General features: G+C 44.2%; 1 protein-coding gene across 6 annotated transcripts in view; it reads left to right on the plus strand.

Annotated features, from left to right (window-relative positions):
• The window catches only part of FADS6 (fatty acid desaturase 6), a 125,670-nt gene that overhangs the window by 62,581 nt on the left and 37,193 nt on the right, over window positions 1-25,896 (plus strand). For all 6 annotated transcript variants that reach the window (XR_013622756.1, XM_068113636.2, XM_068113622.2 and 3 more), the window contains 2 exons: window positions 12,959-13,125; window positions 19,485-19,665. Coding sequence is in view for 5 of the 6 variants with exons in the window: in XM_068113636.2 (XP_067969737.1) it covers window positions 12,959-13,125; window positions 19,485-19,665 (348 nt within the window). In the remaining variant the exon portion in view is untranslated. The remainder of the gene's footprint in view (window positions 1-12,958; window positions 13,126-19,484; window positions 19,666-25,896) is intronic.

The following is a 25,896-nucleotide window of genomic DNA, read 5'->3' on the forward strand; positions in this document are numbered from 1 at the left end:
AGTATTAATAATAATAATAAATTAATAATCTTACTATAATTTACCAAATGTCCGTCCATTTGTCTGTCCGTCTGTCTGTCTGTTCGAAGGTACCGCAGGATCTCCAGGAGTAAAATAGGCTATTTAGTTTTTCCAATTTCAGCTTTGGTCTCCAGCATTCTCAGGTTTGGACTCCCGCATAACATTCGCGTTCGCATAACGTTCATTGTGACAATGTTTTCATTGTGACGATGTTGTTTTCCCAGGTGCCGCACAAACGGCGCTGCACCGATTGCTGCACGGCTGCACCGATCGGACTCGGTGACCTCGGACAAAGACCTTTTATAAGGACACGGGTTGAATCCCTGCTTGAGAGAATTCCAACCCCCTCCCCGCCATCACGGCCGTCTCTCCAACTCACAATCCCACGAGATATGCGGAAAGGACGACCCAAAACCAATATAAACATCATTAAACATCATTCGTATATAAACATCATTAAAAGTAAATAATGACCTCGGCCAAAGTTCGGCCGTTTAATCTCTACATGAGAGAATTCCACATAGCTATTTGGGCGGTGTATATGCTAACAGATCGCTGTCTCCATCGATCTTGCCAAGGCCGTAACACCTATCGGCTCAAAATCCTTTTAACTGTTGATTTGGTAGTTTTTACAATGAAGGAAACACGTATCGGGAGTACATACGACATAGCGATTGTGAATGTGACAGCTCTGAGGCGACTTTCGCTTCGCATCGCAGTGATGGTGAGCACCAATATGGCGACTGTAAGATTAAAATCTGGCTTCAAGCCCCCTCACCACCCAAAGCCTTCAACCAGACATATTAACACGCTCCTCCCCCTTCATTCCCGTTCTTCAAAGCAAAGCGGTAAAAATTGTTGTATCGCCATTATATACACAAAGAATTAAGTTAAGCACCCCCCCCCCCCGTTTTTTTACAACCTCGCACATTACAAGTTTGTTGTCGTCAAAACAGTGTAATATACCCATGATATTGCTATATTTTCTGGAGAAGTGATATTATGGTCACATAAAAACATAACAATCATGCCGTTTTCAATATTTTATTCTGAATAATTTAAGGTGAAATTTTTTGGGAATTTTAGGCATATTTTCACCTCAATTTAAGTATGGAGCTATAGGTCCATCACGGACAGTGTGGATGACGTTTATGTTTTCTAACGTACAGTCATTGTTCTGAGAAGACCTCTAGCGATCTTTGCGTCAATAACGTGTGTAGGACCCACGTGATCGGATCACTGACTCAACCAATCACTTTTTTTCACTTTGATCACTCAATTTCATCAATGGATAATTGCTAATGTCATACCAATCATTATTTGATCTCACATACCTTAGAATATATGCCAATGTATACATATACACAAAGAATATATATTAGGGGGTGCTTACCTTAATTCGTTGTGTAGGGGTGCTTAACTTAATTCTTTGTGTATATATAACGAGCAACAAGGTACAAGGCGCCATTTATACAATTTGTATAAATTTGGAGGCGCCATTTATATAAACATCCGTTAAATATCACACGCAAATCATCAAAATCTAAACAGTATTTTTAGTGGTTCTGTACTGGTTCTATACGATGGAATAAAATTTACCGATATGAACAGTGATGTGGCTTTTATTGAAATTCTAAAGATACTGTTTGGATTTTGATGATTTGCGTGTGATATGATTCAACGGATGTTTATATGAATCGTTTAAAATAAAAAAAGCCTTCAATTTCTGATATTTTACCTTTTCAATTTGGCCTCCCAATTGAAGCCCCGCCCATAGGGCGGGTACCGTTGCTAGTTAATATTAATATAAGGAACACAAACTAAAAAAACATCTCACTACTGAGATGTGAGAATGGGACAAATTCAGAGCCAAAGTACTACTAAACTTTTTTTTTCCTGAGTTGCTTTCCTGAGTGGTTTCCCTGAGTTGTGTTCAAAATATAACATTCAATTGAGATTAAGTTGTTCCTCAATCATAAACTGCCGTTTGTGGACTGACGGACATACAAAGTGAACCAATTGTTTAACTCCGTTTTTCGCTTCACGTGCGTCGGATAACAATGTAACTCCTTGTGTGTGCATTCCCTTCCAGAATACGACAACTGTTTTTTTCCCAATGGCTTACTTGGGAATCACAGTGAGTTTTGAAAATAAACATTGTGTGTTTGGCGAAACAAGCCCCATTGTGGTGGTCGGACAGGTTTAAAATTAAATAAAAAAACCGGCCTACCAGCACGAAAACCCCAGTCTCCAGAAACCCCCCCCAAAACGCTCTTGTGCTGCTCGGCCGGGTTGGTAAGGGCTTCGTAACTTGAGTTCAGTGCTGAATGCGTTGCTTTGTATGCTTGGGAGGACCTCTTCAAGGCCTGCAATACACCAATTCCGGCAACAATGACCTTGAGTGTTCCATGCTCATATAGCCGAATACAAATAAACAAAAACCGTGAAGTACTCCTTTTTTCCTCCAATTATGTGGATGGAATGCTCTGCCAAACAGTCATTGAAATTGGGAATCCAGACACGTTTAAGGGAGCTATTTCCCCGCACCTTGATATAAATGTTTGTTAAAATAACCATGAGCATGAGAACTCCACGTCTTGAGTGCCAAGAAGAAGAAGAAGAAGCAGAAGAAGAAGATTATGGCTCAGAGGTACCTTGGCAAGCTTAAATCCACTCTGTGGTCGGAGAATTGATTTGGGGCATTTTGTCTTGCTAATGACACACATGGGATGTCCTTGTAGGGTGAGATCATCATGAGCTCACAGAGGATATCCACAGTTGATGACACTGTGGATTGAAAACTTCGTACATTGTTGAGAGCTGAGAGCAGTCGAGGAATGAGTTAGCTCTGTGGAAGACTCCAAGGCGTCTCCCCACCTTGGAGACCAACTTGGATATGTGATCATCTCAGAAGTTACGAATATTGTTTGTCCAAGGAGCTTGCACCCCTCCCAGAAGTTGATTCTGCATCATCATCATCATAATCTACCATGCTCTATAGACTATAGTCTATACAGAGCATCAGTTATGCCAAAGCAGTTTCTTGGCAACTGATACAATTCCAGCTGGGTCGTCACCTTGACGCAGGATACTGGACTGAATGAGCACGGATTTGTAATTTGTTTATGGTGCCGGTGAAGGACAATGAGGGATCTTTAACGTCCACCCACTAAAGCTAGTACACAGGACACCCAGTTTGAAGTGCATCCGTTGATGTCGCGCCCTGTATGTGAAACACCAGGATGACGGTTTATAGCTGGGTATGAATTCAAACCCAGGCATGACAGCTCAGAGGCAAGTGTGTGTGTACTTCTCCATTGTTATGGCAGCCCTTCAACAGCTTACAATCGTAAACAGGCATGCCTTCTTCATTACATCATCGATTGAAAGCATGAAAAAACGAGGTGTACTGTGCTGCAGCCGACTGCGTTCATCGCCGGGTCGCGAATTTAACCTAGACTAGACATAGAATATCTATCTCTCTGTCTGTCTCTGTCTCTGTCTCTGTCTCTGTCTTTGTCTCTCTCTCTCTCTCTCTCTCTCTCTCTCTCTGTCTCTGTCTCTGTCTCTGTCTGTCTCTCTCTCTCTCTCCCTTTTAAACAATCGCTACTAAATAATCTAATTCGGAAATATACTAGCTTAACCTGATGATAACTTGAATTGGCTGTTGGTTAACGACAGTGCCGGATTAAGCCTCGGCTGGCCCTAAGGCACATTTTGAAATTTTAGAGAATGGCCTGAACAATTTAAATTAGATCTCGGGCTCATGGAAATGGACCCCAGACAAAAGATGAACTGATTCATGAACAAAATATTTAATACAAAAAAAGACAAATATTTAATGTGAAAAGAAACTACTTTCAAACTAGTTTAGTCTATACAATTTGCAGTGTATGAATATATGCATGACAAAACACGCACAGATTTGGCACTTTGCTTTACAGTTTACTAGACCTTAGATTGTAACCTTGCGCGCGTTTACAACTGCAAACTCTTCAATTACGGAACTGAAGTCCAGTTCTCGGAGCAAATCAATTGACGGAGCAAATAATAAAAATTGACGAAAACTGCTTGTCCATTTTTGTGGCCCGAATTTTTGGCTGGCCCGAAGGCACATGCCTTGTCTGCCTAATGGTTAATCCGGCCTTGGTTAACGATGTGCAACGTGGGAGCAGCTGCAAATATATGGAAATCACTGTTTGTTTTGGGGGTCCTTGGTGTTGGCTTTGCGGTTAGGGAGACCTAAGCTCAACCCACATCATCAAATATACATGTATAAAGTTTTTTTTGTTGTTATTTTGGCATGGAGGATGGACCCCAGTATCTGCGAGCAGTCTGCAAGTCTGTCCCTATAGTAATTGCATAACTCTGTCTTTTCTGGGACCTGAAGACGGCTTAATATATGTGAAGCATAGTTCTGGCTTTTCATGCTTATGTTATGTTTCATGGCTTGCTGGTGGAAACTAAATAGTCATTTGGTAGATCTTACATGACTGTAACATGAACAACCCTCAATGCTTTTATGCTTGAGGCTTTTAACAACCTTTAACAACAACGTTTTAACATGAAAGAACCTGACGTTAAAGTAGATAGCAAAGAGTATGATATACAATGCCTTCAGAAAGTCTTCTCACCCCTTGACTTTTTTCACATTTTGTTGTTACAGCCTGAATTTGAAATGCGTTAAATTGAGATTTGTTTGTCACTGATCTACACATAATACCCCATAATGTCAAAGTGCAATTATTTTTTCCCGAAATTTTCACAAAATAATTAAAAATGAAAAGCTCAAATGTCTTGAGTCAATAAGTATTGAACCCCTTTGCTATGACACTCCAAATTGAGCTAAGGTGCATCCAATTTCCTTTGGTCATCCTTGAGATGTCTCTACAACTTGAATGGAGTCCACCTGTGGCCAATTCAATTGATTGGACATGATTTAGAAAGAAACACACCTTTCTGTATAAGGTCTCACAGTTGACAGTGCATGTCAGAGCAGAAACTCCAACGTGAAGTCCAAGGAACTGTCTGTAGAACTCTGAAATATAATTGCGAGGAGGCATAGATCTGGGGAAGGGTATAAAATAATTTATATAGTGTTGAAAGTTCCCAAAAGCACTGTGAGCTCCATAAATAGGATATAGAAAGAATATGGAACTACTGAGACTCGGCTCATCTGATCATGTGCTTGTTAAAGTGGACATCTCTCTGACCATTCTCAGAGCCTCCTCAGCATCGACGAGTCTGGCATTTCACTCAGGCCAACTGGCACGGTCTTCAAGCAGCCATCAATCATCTGGACTGGTCTCCCATCTCTACCACCTCTGACATCAACTCATCTTGGGAATTCTTCCAAAGTAAATTGCTCTCTCTCATGCACAGATTTATCCCATCTCATCTTCAGTTATCATACCCTTCCTCCCATCCATGGTACACGGAATCTTGTGGTGAGGCTGTTGCCCAGAAACAACTTGCTTTCGTCTCCTGGAAAGCAAATCCAACGGAAGGAAATCTCATTTCCTTTCACAAAGCCCGACACAAGTGTGTGTCCACCCTCAGGAGAGCCAGGAAACAATATCTCTCCATTCTCCAGACCGAACTCTCTTATCTGTCTCCCTCTTCCAAATCCTGGTGGCGTCTGGTCAAATCTGTTTCTGGTGTTTGTTCCTCCTCCATCCCCTCCCTCACCTCAAACGGCTACACGGCAGACTCCGCACGTGAAAAAGCTGAATGCCTCAACTCTGTGTTTGCCTCTAAATCTTGTGTCCCAAACCCATCCCTTTCTGTACCCACCATACCCAGTTGTACCCAGCTGCTCCTGGACTCTGTGTCCTTTCCTCCTGACAAGGTGGAAAAGTTTCTGTCAACCCTCGACTCTGATTCTGCAACTGGACCTGATGGCATCAGCCCACGGGTCCTAAAATCCTGTTCTTCCACTCTTTCACCCCCTCTCTCTGTTCTCTTCACCCTCTCTTTTGCTCAAGGTCATCTGCCATCTGCTTGGAAATCAGCCAACATCACCGCTTTGCACAAAAAAGGTGCAAAAACAGATCCTAGCAACTACAGACCAATCAGCCTTCTCCCAATTATCAGCAAAGTAATGGAATCCATCATTGCTTCAGATATGAAATCTTTCCTCTTTTCCAATGGCTTGATCTCTGACCATCAATTTGGTTTCAGACCTGGTCACTCTACTCTGGACATGCTGCTTCTGCTTTCTCAACAATGGATGGAGGTCCTCAACGCCAAACAGGAAATTAGAGCTGTCTCCCTCGACATATCACGTGCCTTCGATACGGTCTGGCACCCTGCTCTGCTCACCAAACTCTCCTCCTTTGGTATCCATGGAAATCTCCATGCATGGCTGGCGGACTTCCTCTCTAGTCGTAGTCAACGTGTGGCCCTGAATGGGTTTCTCTCATCTCCTCTTCCTGTTCAGGCTGGAGTTCCCCAAGGCAGTGTTCTGGGCCCTGTGCTTTTTCTGGTCTTCATCAATGATCTCTCTGACTCTCTTGAAAATCCTCTCTATCTCTTTACTGATGACTCTACTCTCTGTCGCTCCATTCCTCATCCCTCAGATCGGCAGTCTGCAGCCTCCTCACTCTCTGCAGACCTGGACAAAAGCACAGACTGGGCAAACAAGTGGAACATGTCTTTCAATCCTGACAAATCTCACACTCTTACGATGTCTCTCCGAAAAGACCGAATGGACAACCCTCCCATCCACTTTCTGAATAATCCTCTCCAAGAAGTTCTGTCACTCAAGCTTTTGGGTCTCACTATCTGCCATGATCTTTCCTGGGAAAACCACATTTCAAATCTGGCCTCCAAAGCCAGTCGCCGACAGGGCATCCTCCGTCGTGCGAAGTCATTCCTTGGCACACCTGAGCTCCTCACCACATACAAGGCTTTCATCCGCAGCTCAATGGAATACTGCTCTCCCCTCTGGGCTGGTGCTCCTGCCTCACACCTAGCTCATCTTCACGCTGTTGAAACCAAAGCGTTCAGAATCATTGGAATCTCCCGCGATGAAGCTAACTCCAACGGCCTTTCACTCACTCACCGCAGGCAGGTGGGTGGTCTTTCCGTCTTCTACCGACTCCTCTCTGGCCTTGCCCCCCCCAGCTCTCTCTGGGCTCTGTCCCCCAAATATTCCTACAGGTCGCACAATATCTGCCTGCAACCCTCTTATGGTTAAACTGCCAAAATCAAGACTCTCTGCTCACCTTCACTCCTTCATTCCTCTTTTCTCCCGCCTCTGGAACAAACTCCCTCACTCTCTTCAATCCCACTCCACCCTCCAGGTCTTTAAAACAGCTGTTCACCACCATCTCTTATCTTCCCCCATCCAAAATCTTGATCTTTTCTACCCTCGCTAATTTCACCCCAATTCCACTTTTTTGAAATACCAACTTCTGTCCTGGAAGTCCTTGGTGTCCTTGTGTTTTATACTTCTCCCCCCCCCCCCCTTCCCACGCCTCCTCCCCCCAAGCCCTCTCCCTCCCACACATCTCTCTGCTCTCAAATGTCATGTTTGTGTGCTTCCCCTTCTCTCCCCATCTTGTCTTACGCTCCCTCTTTTTATATATTTTGTTTGTTTGGATGATTTGTTTGTGAAATAAATGTTAGCTCTTTCACGAGCCTCGATTCAGTATACAAAAAGAAAAGAAAAAAAAAGACTTCCTAGAGCTGGCCAGCTTACCAAACTGAGCAACCGGCAAGAAGGACCTTTGTCAGGGAGGTGACCAAGAATCCAATGACCTCTCTGACAGAACTGCAGAGTTCGTTGGCTGAGATGGGAGAACCTGTCGGAAGGACAACAGTCTCTGCAGCACTTCACCAATCTAGGCTTTATTGGAGAGTGACCAGACGGAATCCACTCCTGAGAAAAAGGCACATGACAGCATGCCTGGAGTTTGCAAAAAGGCACGTGAAAGACTGAGAGCATGAGGCAAAATATTATGTTGTTTGATGAGATGAAAATTGAACTCTTTGGCCTGAATGCAAAGCGCTATGTCTGGCGGAAACCGAGCAAATCTCATCACCCATCTAACACTATCCCTACCGTGATGCATAGTGACGGCAGTATCATGATATGGGGATGCTTTTTAGTGGCAGGGACTGGGAGACTTGTATGGCGAGAGGGAGCAATGAATGGATCCAAATATAGGCAAATCCTTGAGGAGAACCTGCTTCACAGTGCAAAAGACCTTAGACTGCAGTGAAGATTTACTTTCCATCAGAACAATGACCCCAAGCATACAGCAAAAGCAACACTGGAAAGGAATCAGAACAAGAACGTGAAAGTTGAGTGGCCCAGCCAAAGCCCAGACCTGAATCCCTTTGAGAATCTGTGGAAAGACTTAAAGATTGCTGTTCACCGATGCTCCCCATCCATCTTGACAAAGCTTGCGCAAATCTGCACAGAAGAATGGGATAAACTCCCCAAATCCAGATATGCAAAGGTCATACAGACACACCCAAGAAGAATCAAAGCTGTAATCACTGCCAACGGCGCTTTGACGAAGTTTTGACTGAGGGGGTTGAATACTTACATAAACTGTATATTTCTGCATTTCATTTTAATTATTTTGTCAAAATTTCTTCCAAAAAAATTCCACTTTGACATTATGGGTTATTATGTGTAGATCAGTGACAAAAACATCTCAATTTAATTCATTTTAAATTCAGGCTGTAACATTACAAAATGTGAAAAAAGTCAAGGGGTGTGAATACTTTCTGAAGGGACTGTAGTTGCAGTAAGTGAGACCTGGTTTAATAAGGAGTAGTTGGAGGATGGTACTATAAGACTACAACATGTACAGTATATGTGCAATATTGAAGGCACAATATGAGGGGTGTGGTATTTTGGGTAAAAGACATGATATTGTATTGAGAGTAAGGAATGACGTTAAGGAAGGTTGGAACTAAAATAAAGGATTATGTGTGGACTGAGATTAGTGATTTTAAGAATAAGATACTGTACTTAAAGGATGTGTTTAAATGGCACCTGGTGTGATGGAGGAGCTGGAGAGACACAGGTTCATGAAGAGTTAAGAAAGGCCAATGTAAAGGGGAGAGGGGATTGTGCGAAATTTAAATTTGCCAGGTATACAGGGTGTTAAAAAAAAAAAGTGGACTATTTGAGCAGCCTGATATTCTGTCCTTTCAAAAGCTATACCCTTCTCTCTTGCAGGTTATGGTGGTATGCCATTTCTATTAAGTACGTAGTCAGTAGGACCCTATATCAACTATGGTGTTTACAGCAGAACAAAAAGTGAAATCGTGACTTTGTGGTTTGAGACAAAATCCTACGTGCAAGTGTGCCGACGATACTGTCAGTTTACAATGTTCCCACCTGTAATGGACCTTCCATTGGGCGCATTGATCGACTTGTGGAGCACTTCCAAGCACATGGAAGTGTAAAACATCAAAATAAAGAAAACAGTGGCCGCCCCACCAAGTGTTACCAAGGACCAAGGGAACATTGATCCAGTGAGAGTTTCTGCTATTGAAAGTCCTAAGAAATCCCAACGTCGGCGTTTCCGAGAACTGGCGATCTCAGTCTCATCTGTGTGGCGCATTCTCACTTCTGAACTCAAGCTCTACCCCTACATCGTATCTGTGAGGCATAAACTAACTGAATGACATGGCAATACGAGTAACAATGTGTGATTGGTTCAGTGACCAAATGGAAAGGTACCCAAATTGGATGAACTCCTTGTGGTTCAGTGATGAAGAGCACTTCCATTTGAATGGTTCTATCAACAATCACAACAACATCTTCTGGGATGCTGAGCCTCCTGAGGGGGTGTCTGAGATGTCTCCCAAGGGCCCCAAACCCACTTGCTTCTGTGCATTGAATGCCAGATGGGGTATGCTGTGACTGTATAGGTTCGAAGATGCCAATGGTAAGACAGTGACAGTCAACGGCGAGTGGTACCGCGAGGTCTTACGTCGATTCCCTGCTGATCTCGCTCAACTATTGTCTCTAAACCAACGCGGACTTGCTTGGTCCATGCAGGACGGTGCCTCACCGCACACTGCAGGTGGAACCATCAATGTGCTCCACCAGCTGTTTGGAATTCATGTCATCAGCCTGGGCACAGCACATGAGTGGGCTCCCCACAGCTCGGATTTGAATCCATTGGATTTTTTCTTCTGGGGGATGGGGATGGGGGGGGGGGAGGGGGCTGCCAAAGGTCAGGTTTACGCCAACAAACTTCAAACCCTGGCTGTTCTGAAACAGGAGGTGGAGGACTCCCATCGGGCTACCACTCCATCCACTTGCAGACGAGTTGTGGAGAATTTCAGAATTGGGATCAAAGCCTGTTTGAACAGAGGCAGAGCACACATTGAAAATGTCAATCACGAGCAGTATAACGAGTGATTTGAAAATGGCATGTTTAGTTTCCAAAAACGCAAAATCTTTCAGGAGTACATACCTCGACATTATTCAATTCACATGATATTTAACTCTTCTTTGCATAATATTGTGGCATTCCTAGGGATTAAAATCCTCCAAGGAAATGGATAGCCGAACGAGCTTAACACTCCGAGGTGTTCAATCCAAATATTACGGAGTTAATACGCGCGGGGGAGGGCAGCGAATCTCTTACCTTCACGGACACCACTGGACGTCTTCGACCCTGCGATAATCAATCCAAACTGACACGCAATTAAAAATGCAAAAATACCGGCTTTATTGAAAGAAATGCCGGTAACGGAGCGCTTCCATATGGACCCGTATACACACAAAGGGGGAAAATAAATGTGAAAATAAAGCGTGTTTGTTTAGGTACTTAGCTCTGAGCGTCTCTTGAACCCCGTCGGGAATTGTCACAGCCCCCGCGTCCTTTCGCGGGAACAGCACACTGGTTGGCGTGAAGTCCGTGTGCGGGAACAGGCCTCAGTGCGCAGCCCGTCCACCCAGCTGTGCTCGTCTTCATCATCCGCTTCACCAGCACCGACGTCTCGCCGGTTCACTCGGCATGGCCCTCAGCCATCACAAAGCTACGGCCAAGCGCACCAGTCACGAGCCGAGTCTGCCCCCCCCTCACGATCGTCCAAACCTCCAATGTCCCTGGTGCAAGAGCGCTATAAAATGTGACTGTTCCCTTTCAATCTCCCTGGCGAAAGAGAAAGTAAATATCGACCATTCGCTATGGAGGCCAGCCCAGAGAGAGAGAGACAAAATGTCGGGACACAACTGTTCGCCACCAAAGCCAGGACACAAAAAGAGGAAAGACAGAAAATGTCGGAACACAGTCTTTTGTTTTCAAGGCTCTTACGTCATCCGATGACGTCTGCATGTCCGCTCCCATCAGCGAGTGCCATCTCATTGCTCTTGGTGTCCTGACCAATTGTTCTTCGGGGTGTGGCCTCATGCCCCTCCTGTGCCTTTGTGATCACCAGGTCGGTGGTATCATTGGTGGTGCTCAATGTCCTGTTTCCGGTTGGTTTTTATTTATTGTTATAATGCATGCCGATTGCTTGGCTATGTGTGTGGTGCGGTGTCATAAGGAACAGAGGGGAAATAACAGAGGCAATTACATACAGGGGTTTTACCATTAATCCCTAACTAATTAACATAACCCCACCCCTCTCATGAGGACAATTATACACTCTTACATGACATCCGGTCTAAACGGATTCCCTACTTATGGTACATGGGGGTTCTTCTTCTTCACGACAGTCGGAGCACACTACCTATACAATTCTCCTGGACTAAGGTATTGCATTGCCTATCCCCCACAAACGTAACAATATTGTCGAAGTCACATGTTACATTAAGCGGCATCTCCGTGGGTATCTGCCAGTATCTTTATATTGCATTAAACAACTGTCACTTACCTTACCTCCCTCCCTTCACCCCTGAGCATGGCAAGATTTGCCAAGATTTACCTCACCCCTGACCAAGACCCCACCAGAGTGTTGCCCCTGGATCACTGACATGGTCCTACGCAGCTCCTGTGATTCCTGACTGTGATGTGCCCTAATTAATGTAATCTAATCTCTAAAGACCAGGTAGGCTTTCCAAATTTGAAGTTGACATGATGCTTGGGGATAAGGTGGACAGCAGAGAGGGGGTGATCAGATTCAGGAGAATCTGGATACTTTATTAAACTGGACAAAATATTGGCAAATGCAGTTTAACATAAGGAAATGTAAGGTGATGGGGATGGTTAAGAATAATGAAAATAGGGATTACATAATGCAAGCGGCAGTCTTGGAGAAGAGTACCGTCACACAGGAGAAGGATCTGGGGGTGGTAATACAGCACATTGGCAGGCAGCTACAGGTAAAGACAACAGGGTTTTAGGTTGTATTTGTTGGGGGATAAATTATAAATCAAAGGAGGTACCGTAGTGTTAATATTGTACAGTAATTTATTGAGACCTTATCTGGAATATTGTGCACAGTTTTGGTCACCACATCTGAAGAAAGACGTAGATGCCACAAAGGTGGTACAGTGTAGAGCAACTACATTTATCCTGGGCCTAACTGGACTAAGCCAAGATAAGTGGCAGAAAAAAGGCAGGACGTTTTACTTGCGAAAGGAGATGATTGCAATGGGATCTGACTGACAGGACCAGCGGGCACAGTTTATGAGTAAATAAGTTATGAAGGTGATGAAGGAGTAGTCTTTCATTAGGAGAATGGTGAAATGCATTAAGTGATCTCCCTGTCAATGTTGTGGCATTAGATTCAGTGCATTGTTTTAAAAATTGAGTTGGATAGGTATCTGGAAGTGGTGTGGATGGGGGAGCACCACGATGGTACGAATGCGCAGGCTTGACGGACCCTAATGTCCTCCTCCTGCATTGAGGTTTATTGTACTGTATTTCCTTGTATCCCAAGGTCCTGTTTAATCTTCTTGAAGAATGATCGTTCCATCCATAAAACTCAGATCCCAGATTTGTGCGTTTCATTGCAGGTGTGTGGCTGCTGCAAGCAGGAGGCGTGCTCGGTGCGATAGGTGGTTGTTTGTGCCTGGGCATCACTCACACTCTCGTTGCTGTGAAGGGAGCACACCTGGCCAGTCACGGCGCGTTGGCTCAGCGGCAACCATGGCGCAAATTATGTTCCCTCTTTTTCATTGAGGTGATGCCACTTGCCCAAAGCAATGACTTCTTTTTTTTCTCATGAAAGAGCGAGATAATAAGGTGACAGTCCACCATGCTGCAGAAGGAGAAGTGGGGACCAGGCGAAACAGTAAACAAAGGAGAAATCCACCATAAACAGTGTTTCGGGTTTATGAAAATATCACAGTGATCATGGATGTGTGTGGTAAACATGAGATATGTCAAAATCATTAGTTATTCATTTTCAAATGCCTTCCAAATCCATCTCCCTTCAATATTTATAAAAAGTGCTGCCCATTGTCATCTCTTACCTCCCTCCCCTCACCTGGGGAGAGAGATAGAGATAGAGATAGAGAGAGATAGAGATAGAGATAGAGAGAGAGATAGAGAGAGAGAAAGAAAAAAAGAAAAAAAAAGAAAGAAAGAAAGAAAGAGAAAACGAACAAACAAACAACGTCAAACCACCCGAGTACCAGTGCAAAAGATCATCATTATGCTCATTTCCATCTTGTAGCAATCAAAGTATGGTAACCAGAAGAGATGTTCTTTAATACTATACACTTCATAATTCTTTAAATTTTAAGTGATCTCATAAATAGTGTGTGGATAGAACAAGTCTTCCCTACACTCCCCCAACCCTGAGATGATTAATTTTCTCAGCACATTTTTTTTTTTTTTTTTTTTTTTTGTATACAAGATCGAGGCTCGTGAAAGAGCGAACATTAATCACACAGAAAGACAAACAGACAAACCGACATATAAAACAAATAACATCGGGAGCGGTAGACAAGATGGGGAGAGAGGGGGAAGGACACAAACACAACATTTGAGAGCAGGGACCGAGAGACATGGAGACATCGAGAGATCTGTGGGAGGGAGAGGGCTTTGGGGGGGAGGCATGGGAAGGGGGGGGTGGGTGGGAGAGGTATAAAACATATGGACACTGCCAGGACTTCCAGGAAAGAAGTTGGAATTTCAAACAAGGTGGATCTGGGGTGAATTAGTGGGGGTAGAAAAGATCAAGGTTTTGGATGGGGGAAGATAAGAGATGGTGGTGAACAGCTGTTTTAAAGACCTGGAGGGAGGAGTGGGATTGAAGGGAGTGTGGGAGTTTGTTCCAGAGGCGGGAGAAAAGAGGAATGAAAGAGTGAAGGTGAGCAGAGAGCCGAGATTTCGGCAGTTTAACCATCAGAGGGTTGCTGGCAGATCTTGTGCGACCTGTAGGAATATTTGGGGGACAGAGCACAGAGAGAGCTGGGAGAGCAAGGCCGGAGAGGAATCGGTAGAAGACAGAAAGACCACCTACCTGCCTGCGGTGAGTGAGTGAAAGGCCCTCAGAGATAGCTTCATCGCGGGAGATTCCAATGACCCTGAAAGCTTTGGATTCAACAGCGTGAAGCCGAGCTAGGTGTGAGGCAGGAGCACCAGCCCATAGGGGAGAACAGTATTCCATTGAGCTGCGGATGAAAGCCTTGTATGTGGTGAGGAGCTCAGGTGTGCCTAGGAAGGACTTCGCACGACGGAGGATGCCCAGTCGGCGACTGGCTTTGGAGGCCAGCTTGGAAATGTGGTTTTCCCAAGAAAGATCATGGCAGATAGTGAGACCCGAAAGCTTGAGCGACAGAACTTCTTGGAGAGGATTGTTGAGAAAGTAGATGGGAGGGTTGTCCAGTCGATCTTTTCGGAGAGACGTAGTAAAAGTGTGAGATTTGTCAGGATTGGAAGACATGTTCCACTTGTTTGACCAGTCTGTGATTTTGTCCAGGTCTTCAGAGAGTGAGGAGGCTGCAGACTGCCGATCTGAGGGAAGAGGAATGGAGCTGCAGAGAGTGGAGTCATCAGCAAAGAGATAGAGAGGATTTTCCAGAGAGTCGGAGAGATCATTGATAAAGACCAGAAAAAGCACATTGTAAGGTTTGGGTTGTAAGGTTTGGGTTGTAAGGTTTGTGGCACATTGTAAGGTTTGTGGCACATGCTTTGAGGCCATGACTCGCGTGATAGCCATTTCATCACAAGTCATCATGATAGTCATTAATCCAACATAGGTTGGCTGCTGATATATATATATCTTACTATAATTCACCAAATGTCCGTCCGTCTGTCCGTCCGTTCGAAGGTACCGCAAAAACGGCTGAACCGATCGGAACGATATTTTGGGTGTGTAATCCTAGGGCCCCCTGGAGTAAAATCGGCTATATTGTTTTTCCAATTTTTCGAGTTTTTCCAAACACGATGGAATAATATTTACCGATATGAACAGTGATGTGGCTTTTGTTGAAATTCTACGTACCAGGAGAGAGTAGATCGACTCCTGACGAACTCTTCCTATATAAATGTGCGGCTCCGAAGGAACACGGCAGCGGGTGCAAAGCGATTGAGAAACAGGTGTAGCGGCCGCTTCCGTTTTGCAGAATTCAATCTTTTTTCAAAATGGGCGCCATGTACTGTTTAGATTTTGATGATTTGCTTGTGATATGATTTAACGGATGTTTATATGAATCGTTTAAAATTTTAAAAACCCTTCAATTTCTGATATTTTGCCTTTTCATTTGGGCCTCCCAATTGAAGCCCCGCCCGTAGGGCAGGTACCGTTGCTGGTGTATATAATTATCTAGTTACGTGAAGCCGTGTCTGATTTCTGGTGATATTCATGGTCAGATTTCTCCAAACATCCCTATCCTGCACTGCTTCCCAAACTTTTGCAGAGACAGGTTGGCTGCTGATTTTACCCCCATCAATTCAGCACTTGCAAGATCTGATCTGCCTTTTACTCTTACTCTTCCCTGAACCATACCCAGCATGCTTCTCCAGACTTTCGTTTTCTGCACGAATGATGTATCCAAAGTATGGCAGTTTATGTGTTAGCATCAGCGCTTCCACAAACAAACACCGAGAACACCGAGCACGCCTCCTGCCTGCAGCAGCCCCACACCTGCAATTAAACGCACAAAGCTGTGATCTGAGTTTTATTGATGGGCCGATCATTCTTCAAGAGGATTAAACAGGACTTTGGGATACAAGGAAATACAGTCCAAAAACGTCAATGCAGGAGGAGGACATTAGGCTCGTCAAGGCTGCGCAATCATACCATCTTCGTGCTCCTCCATCCATACTACTTACTTCCAGTTACCTATCCAACTGTTTTAGCAACACTCAATAATGTACATGGTGATATCATTTCTTCAAGCAATGATTTGTTTGTTCTTCTTGCAGTTCAAGGAATTTTTAACATTTGTCTCAAACACCAGATTTACAAACTTCTTTGTTTTTCACTGTCCATGACTCAAATCCATACTTTGCAACTGGAAATACCAGGTAATTCACCATCCTCCTCTTGCTTTGTTTTGTCAAATCTTTATCTTTACAGATCTTTGTCAATCCTGACATTGGTGTTCTCCCCAATACTAACCGTCCATGGATTTATCCTCCACATTCTCCACTCGCTTCAAACTTAGAATCCAGGAAGATGAAACTTTACACTTTATCCACATCATCTTTTTTTAGGTTTAACTAAAGACCAGCTTTTTCACTTTCCTTCTTCACTATCTGCTGCAGTTTCATCAAGTCCTCTTTACTTTCTGACAACAGCATAGTATCATCAGCATACCTTGGATTTTTGATACGTCTTCCTCCAATCCTGACTCCAGCCTCTGTCATCCAAGTTTGATTTCCTCATGATGTACTCACCATACAGATTGAATAAGTACAGGGAGAGAATATACCCTTTGTCTGACCCCTTTTCCAATTCCAAACCATTCTGTCTCTCCATCCTCTGTTCTTTCTGTATCTCCCTGTTTAGTGTACAGGCTTCTTAACAGACATCTGAGGTGCTCTAACATCACCATCTCTCAACATAATCCACATGAATTAATGATCAACACAATCGAAATCTTTGCGAATAATTATCTATAAAATAGAGACACACATTCATAGGCATATGGTATTATTAAAGGGTGTTGGAGAGGAGGATAAGGAAGAAGGTGAAGATCGACGAAATGCAGTTTGGATTTATGCCAGGAAGAGGAACGACAGACGCGCTTTTCATTGTGAGGCAGTTGCAGGAGAAGTACATGGAGAAGAGGAAGAAGTTGTTTCTTGGGTTTGTTGATCTGGAGAAAGCATTCGATAGGGTTCCACGCAAAGTATTGACATGGGCATTGAGGAAGTTAGGAGTGGAGGAATGGTTGATCAGAGTAGTGATGGCAATGTACAAAAGAGCGCGCACAGCTGTAAGGACGAAGGACGGGAACAGTGGTGAGTTTGAGGTGAAGGTGGGAGTGCATCAGGGGTCGGTACCAAGTTCACTACTATTTGTAGCTGTGATGGAGGTGCTGGCTCAGAACGTAAAGGAGGGTTTACCGTGGGAGTTGTTGTATGCAGATGATCTGGTGTTGATTGTGGAAAGTATGGATGGACTGAAGGAAAAGATGAACAAGTGGAAGGAATATATGGAGACAAAAGGTCTGAAGGTGAATATCGGAAAGACGAAGGTGATGGCAAGTGATAAAGCATGTGGTGAGGTGGAAAGAACTGGGAAGTGGCCCTGTGCTATGTGCAGGAAGAGTGTCGGAGTGAACTCCATTCAATGTACAATGTGCGCTGAGTGGGATCATCAAAAATGCAGTGGTCTGAGAGGGTCATTAACCAGTGTGGCAGCTACATTCAAATGTAAGGTGTGCACAGAGGGAGCTGCAGATGGAGGAAATGTTGAGTTGGATCTTGGAGACGGCGTGAAGCTGGAAGCTGTGAAAACATTTTGCTACCTCGGAGACATGCTGAATGGAGAAGGTGGATCAGACACGGCAACGGTTGCTCGAGTGAGATGTGCATGGAAGAAGTTTCGGGAACTGAGTGGCGTGCTGATGAGGAGGGGAGTGTCGTTGAAGCTGAAGGGAAAGGTGTATGCTGCATGTGTGAGAAGTGTTATGATTTATGGGAGCGAGACATGGGTAATGAATGTAGAGCAGCAACGAAGGCTGGAAAGGGTGGAAATGCAAATGGTTCGATGGATGTGCGGAGTATCGTTGAGAGAGAGGAAGACAAAGGATGAATTGCGAAAGATGACGGGAATAGAGCCTGTGATTGATGCTGTGAAGAAGAACAGGTTGAGATGGTTTGGTCATGTGTTGAGGAAGGATGAAAGTGACTGGTTGAGAAGAGTGATGGAAATGAATGTAGAAGGAAGTAGAGGATGGGGAAGACCGAGAAAGACTTGGCTAAAGATGGTGGAAGAAGAAATGCGGGCAAGGGGGTTAACAAGGAGAGATGCAGAAAATAGGGCAAAATGGAGAAGATTGTCATGGGGACCGCAAGGCTAACCCCCGCTCTAGTAGGGAAAATGGCCTTAAAATGCATGTTGTTGTTGTTGTTGTTGTTGTTGTTGTTGTTGTATTCATAGGCCAAAATACATACGCCAAAAGGTCAATAATCTTTTCAAATCTAAAATCCTCGGTTTTCGTCCGATTGACTTGAAATCTGAATAGGATTTGTATGTCGGCTTAATGAAACCAACCACTAACTATTGTTGAGGTCAACATAGGCCAAAAGGTCAACATAGGCAAAATTTCTAAAATCCTCAATTTTCATCTGATGGACTTGAAATTTTAAGAGGATTTGCATACCAGGTCACTGAATTCAACCACCAATTATTTTTGAGGTCATCATAGGCCAACAACTTATTTTAGGGATTTTGCAAGTATTGTGCTATGCACGACGTATTTCTTGGTTGATGTTGATTTTTGAAGCGACGAGGGAGACTAAGATAACGTTAAAGAGAGGTAGGAGGATTGAACAACACTTTGAGGGGGAAAAATAACCCGAACGAGAAACTTCAAAACCGTGAGATTTTTGCTTGCCGGCTTTCTGGGGAGTATAGGCCTGAGCTACATGAAAACGAATGACAATACAGCACAACAAGGTACGATTTGACATGGAAAAATGGACGAAAACACAAACAGCAACATATTTGACCTACACATGGAGCCCCGAACTGGAAGTGACTCCATTAGGATCTATTTGTTTACCCTATTGAAATCTGCATTTGTAATGTTAAATGGCCAGCATTGAAGAAGGTTTCAATTAAGAAAAGAAAGGGAAGGTGGGGTGGAGGAGACAAAATAAGAAAAGGAAGGGTGGAAGGGTTTGTGAAAGAAGAGGGGAAGGTAAGGATCAATAAGATCAATAAGAAAAATGGGGTGGCGAGTGGGCAAGAAAATACTATAATCCACTGTCTTGTGTACATAATTTGTAAATGGCCAACAAACTCAATACAACTGAGAATGAATGTCCCATAGACTTGTACATCGATCATTCGCACCTAATGTTGAAAGTACTCAAGCCAAGGCACATTTTTTCATCACTACGTGTACCGCACACCAGGTCTGTGGAATGCTTCCCATGGAACGAGGTGTGGCGACGCATGTGAAACTACACCACGGTCACACCAACATACTGGGCCTTGGAGACTCCAGCACATGGCGCATGCCGTTCCTTTCTCGCTTTTTGTACCTATTCATCGCACCGCTCAGCCTGCCCATTATCACGCCTCTCGTCTGCCTGGGTAAAAACACCACTTTTCCATGCACAGTCATGTTACCTGAACTCGTCATATCATTTTACCTTAAATTATATCAAAACATACTTTACACTGATAATATGGAAGAGGATGAATAAGTGACTCCATCAGGGTATGAACTGAGTGGGGCAACATCTTTGAATTTTCCCACTTTGTGTAAGTACAGCAGGATGTGTAGACAAGCTAGGTAGCTTCTAAAGATGTCGTTTAAGGGTGTCTATTTTGCCTTAAATAGACAATATGCATGTTTGTGTTTTTGTCTGATGTGATGCTCTGCCATACCTGGACGTTGCTTCATGCTTCCACCCAGAGTGACGGCCACTCGTGTTTGTTCGATGGATGGATTCTGCAGGTTTGCAATCGTTATTGACTTTGCAGTGTTTTCTGAATGAAGAATTAGTCTGGCTGGTGATCTGAATGTTGATCTGCATCTGCATACAGGTAGAACAATGAATGGAATCAACACGATGTTTATTTAGGTATGCTAGCTGCCATGGGCAATGGCGTACCTAAGGTATTGCAGGTATGGTACGTGCCCTGGGCGCCACTTGAAGGGGGCGGGGGGGGGGGGGGAGGGCCACTGAGCAGTTTCTATTAAAGTCAGACAAGTCATCCTCGGATAGTGAAAAAAGAATTTTCTTCAGGTGTATGATCTGTCTGATTATCATGGGTGAGAAGCACCAGGATGGCTAGATTGTTAAACCACTTATATAGTCGACTAGCAAAGGTACCCGGCGTTGCCCGGGTTCCAAATATGTAGAAAGTAAATGACTTGACTTATAGCAAGTTGTTATGTAGTTCATGTTGTATGTAATTAGATGCACATAGCATAATAACTTGCTATAAGTTAAGTCATTTAAGTTAAAAAAGAGTGAGTGAGTTGGTGATTTAGTTCCAAGTTCAATCCATTTCGGGACTATATCTCAGAACGGGCCACATTTGGTGGCTTCACAAATTTTTGCCGCTGCTGGGATTGGAACGCGGATCGTCTGCGTGGCAAGCAAGCACATGATCCACTGGGCCACCAGCGCTGCCTCGGTAAAATATTAACAGACATGTGTTAATGTGTCAGCAAGAGCTCTGGGGTAGACAACATTTCTTGTTCTGCCGTTTGGTGCTCTGATGAAAAGATGTGTGCTTGCCCCAACACGTGAGCATGCAACGTAGAGTTCACCATGAGAGAAACAGGGACTTGTCAGTTCAACTCCAGCAACCTTGAGAGACTGTCCCTGAGACTTGTTGATGGTCATAGCAAATGATAGTCTCACTGGAAACTGAAGACGCTTGAACTGAAATGGCATATCTGTTGGGATGATGGGAATCCGTGGAATAAAAACATCCTCTCCCTTGGCACGACCAGTCATAATGGTGGCTTCGATCACATGGGGCATAAGAGTTTTGACAGCGAGTCTTGTACCGCTACAGAGTTCTGGTGCATCCAAATTTCGTAGCAACATAATGGGGGCTCCCACTTTCAGTTGCAGATTGTGAGGTGGAACGCCAGCGAGCTGAGGAGAGTTTAGAAACTCTGTTGGATAGCTGACAGCATCATCAAGATCAACTACAGTGTCAACTGACTTGTACCATGTGGATTGGTCTGGTAGCTGTTGAATGATGGTGGCATTAATATCCTGCACAATGTCATTTTTGGGAGCAAGGATGGCACGTTCACAAAGCCACTCATGGTTTTTATAATTCTGTGAGAGGCTCGGATAAACCTTTAATAGCATTTCTTCAGATGTGTTGATGATTGTTCCACAATTTGGGGGTATTGTGACATCTCCAGTCTCAGTGTCTACTGGTAGCTGACCATTGCCCAGTTGGAGCAAAACCTTTGGAAACTGGCCTGCTGACACATCTCTATTAAGTGCAACTCTCATGTTGGTAGGAAGATGGAGTTTTTCCACTCGTCTCCAAATATAGGATTATTTGAGGCATGCTCTCAACTCATCAGCAGGTGTATCCTGTGGAATGACTGGTAGAGTTTGCCTGAAATCTCCAGAGAGCAAGAGTGTGACTCCACCCATGATTTTAGTGTTACCTCTGAGATCCTGTAAGGTGCGATCGGCAGCCTCAAATGCAAGTCTGTGAGACATTGTGCACTCATCCCATACTATCAGCTTGGCCTGCTTTAGAACCTGTGCCTGTCCAGATCCTTTGCCAATATTGCACACAGGACTCTCATTGTGGGCCAGGTTGAGTGGCAGCTTAAGGGCAGAATGAGCAGTCCTGCCACCTGTGAGCAAAGTTGCAGCAATTCCAGATGAGGCCACTGCCATAGCAATCTGCTGTAGTGAACAAACTTGTGCCAAAATTAAGTTGATCAAAATCGTTTTGCCTGTTCCACCAGGGGCATCAAGGAAAACAATTCCACCCGAGTCAGATGTCAACAATTGTTTGATCCTTGTATAAGCTTCTTTTTGATCTGGAACCAAGAGTGGTTCATTTTGGTGGACATATTGTTGCAGCTGTTGAATGTCATAGGTGGTTGCCTGAAGCATCTCTCGACTGAGTTGCAGGTTCAGTTCGTACGGAGCAGGCAGTCCACACTGTTGAAGATCCTTGCTAGCCATGGTCTGTACAGTATTTTCAATGAGTACCAGTGCTTGGTTGTACATGGCAGAGGTAAACTGCAGGTTTGGGTTTTTTGACTCTTGTTGTGCTTGATACAGTGTCTTCTGTCATGCTGTCCTGGTGATTATGCCAAAGTTGCTCAGGATTGGATGGTGAACAGGCACAGATAATGATAGCACAGAGGCTCCTCATCTTGCTTGGAGAATGCGAGACTGCAGCCTCTTCCAAGGTGCTGTTCCAGTGTGCATCATCTTCCAAGAGACCTCTTCTCAGGCAAGCTTCACAGGTGAACAGGCACAGATAATGATAGCAAAGAGGCTCCTCATCTTGCTTGGAGAATGCGAGACTGTAGCCTCTTCCAAGGTACTGTTCCAGTGTGCATCATCTTCCAAGAGACCTCTTCTCAGGCAAGCTTCACAGGTGAACAGGCACAGATAATGACAGCAAAGAGGCTCCTCATCTTGCTTGGAGAATGCGAGACTGTAGCCTCTTCCAAGGTACTGTTCCAGTGTGCGTCATCTTCCAAGAGACCTCTTCTCAGGCAAGCTTCATGGTATGTTGCACAGACATATCCAGCAACTGTCTTGAGATCCTGGAATGAGGTTGGACCATGAATGTTGTGCACGAGTCTGAGATAAAAGCACTCAGAGTTGCTGGGATGAACAGTATAGACACGACCTAACACTTGACTGGATCTGATGTGAGGGTGTCCAGGGATTGTTGCACCTTGCTTTCTTGGTTGAAATGCCTTTTTCCCTTCTTGCCAGGTGTAATATATGGGCACTTCACAGTAGAGAAGACTTCTAGCAAAGGAATCCTATTTGCACAAATCAAAGAATGCAGGTAGTTTGGTCGTAGGCAGCTACTGGGCTCGCTGCAGCACGGTTTCTTCTGTGAAGTAAACTCTTTCCCCATTTTCCAAATGGATCTCAAGATGCATAACACTGGGGTGGCGTTCATGAATGGGAAAGTTGAGAATACGCCACACAGCCTCATTACTGCTGATGTAACGACCCATCTGATATGCTGATACCTCATCATTTTTGGTTTCCTCTCTCTGCAGACCAAAGACTGCCTGATCAGTACCTTTGTTGACGTACTTCAAGACATACTTGATAGACTTGACTGAGTAGCATGCCTCAACATTGATGTGTGATTTGAAGATGCGTGAAAGGAGAAGGTTGAAGGGCACCACCCACTGGTTGTCAATGACAATTTATTGTTGTTTCACTCTGAGAGTAGTGGTGAAGGAGGGGTGGGGGGCGGTGGAATTTTTTGGTTCATCAGTGATTCTGTGGTGCATAGGGACCCCAATGCCAAATTTGGTGAAGATCCATTGAAAAATGGCGACGCTGTTTCAGAAGAAACAAACAAACAGACAACCTTTCATGCTTATAATATAGATTAGGTAAAATACAGTACTGGGAGCTACATGACCACATACCTCACAGTACCACTGCTCAGTGCCAACCTGGCAGTAAGACCATTCTCCTGCGCAAACTAGGGAGGTCGTCTCGAATTTTGTGCAAAATCTGTGAAATTTAATGTTCTTATTAAAAGTGCCATTTCCTTATTTCAGAGCATTGTGTAAGAAGGCCATGAAACGTTTCTTCACGAAGAAGAAGGAAAGTGGAGCTGAAGGACGAAAGAGACGAAAGTTAGAGACAGAGGAAGCCAAGAAGTCGAGCAAGTTCTTCATGCCCTTCTTTGAAAAGCCCGGAACAAGTTGTTCAACACGTTCCATGGAGTCGCCTGCACCTGCTACAAGTTTGTTAGAATCCGAAGGTGGATCAAGTAGAAATGCGTCACAAGCCGAGGAGGAAGTCAAGTCAGATAAATCCGAGTATGACGAGATTAAAAGTGAGGCTGTCAGAGAGAACGTGGACATGACAGGAGGGGAAGACGATGGTGGTGGTGGTGATGTTGAGTTTATTGACAGCGCTGGGAAAAACTCAAAAACTCCGTGCCTGTGGTTGTTAAGTCGGAGTCCGAAACCAGGTGGAGTGCAAGGACAGAAGCAGTGAAGCCCGTGAATAAGTACCTTGAGGAGATACTTCAAGTTCTCCAGGACATGATAGACAATGAAAACGAGACCAGTGAAACAAGAAGTGACGCAAGGCAGCTGTATAACCGCATGTTGAGTTACGATTTTCTGACTTTGCTAGGATTTTGGAACAAAGTACTCATTCGCATTGACCGTATTCAAAAGAGGCTGCAGGATCCTAGCATGAACTTCCACGATGCTGCCCTGGATTTGAAAGCCCACCGAGATCATTTTGATGATGTAAGAGAAGTGTTGGTCAGTGAGTCACTCGAAGAAGGACTCGGTCTCTGTCAAGAATGGAATATTGAAGTTGAAAGACGTCAGAGACGAAAGAAACGAATGGCTGATGAGAACTCGAGAGACGCTGGGTTAACAGCCAAGGAGGAAATGGAAAGAGTCATGAAGGGAACACTCGACCGTCTTTACAGACAAATGGATGAAAGGTTCGCTCGTTTGTACGAAACTGACGCCAAGTTTGGGTTCCTTCTCGATGTCGAGGGACTGTGTTACGGCGCCGACAGTAACGACCTAAAGAAGAAGTGTGAAAATTTGGGCGAATTGTACAGCTCTGATGTTGATAGACAGCAGCTATATGAAGAAATTTTGGATTGCAGAATGTTGCTATCAAGTCGGGCCTACATGAAAATATCAAGACCTGAAGAGCTTCTCGAATAAATTGTTCAGTATGGAGATGAGAGCGTCTTCCCCAATCTTCGCATTGCTATTCAGATCATGCTAACCATCGCAGTTTCCATCGCCAGCTGTGAGAGATCATTCAGCAAGTAAAAACTAATACTTTCGTATTTGAGAGCCTCCATGGGTCAAGGCAGACTCTGTGATCTTGCTCTGCTGAGTGCAGAAAGAGAAGAAAATGAAAAAACTGACTTTGAGCACATCACAGACCAATTTGCATCAGTGAAAGCAAGGAAGGTGCAGTTGTAATGTTCATGTAGTGCCATAATTTGTTAATTAAAAGATTAACGAGCTTGACTTGTATTTTTGAGCTGATTTTATGGTAAAGTTATCTAAAAGATGGGTGTCAGATGTTTGGACAGGGGCACAATTTCAGTGCTTGCCATATGCGCTATTTTCCGTAGATACGCCCCTGGCCATGGGGAACAAAGGGCCTTAACCCTACCCTAATGTGTAGGTCAAGTAATCTGAGCTATGACGTTTCGGGCCTTAACCCTGTGTTGGAGCAAAAGAGAGTGTTGACTATAACCGGTAGTGACAACTTGGAAAGCAGCATTTGGTGCCAAGACAGAATCGAAAGCACAGATTAGGGGAGAGTGGGGTAAGATGAGCCATTTTTCAGTAATGCCCTTCTGGGCATCAAATATAAAGTGCTGTGCATCAGAGCCATAGTGATTAACTGATTATGATGGTGTAAATACTTGCTTCTCCCCTCATACACATGTTACCATTTCATTTTCATGTAATTACTTAGCAGAGGCCTTCAAAAAAAAGTTGTCTAATGGCTCATTTTGCCCCAATGATGGGGCAAGTTGATCATGGGTTCGGGGTAACTTGAGCCAGTGGGTAAGTTGAGCCACAAGAAAAAAACAGCATGAAACATTTTGTGTCCCATCAAATTCACT

The sequence above is a fragment of the Myxine glutinosa genome, chromosome 1 (assembly GCF_964187855.1).
Source record: "Myxine glutinosa chromosome 1, kmMyxGlut1.1, whole genome shotgun sequence".
NCBI lineage: Eukaryota > Metazoa > Chordata > Myxini > Myxiniformes > Myxinidae > Myxine > Myxine glutinosa.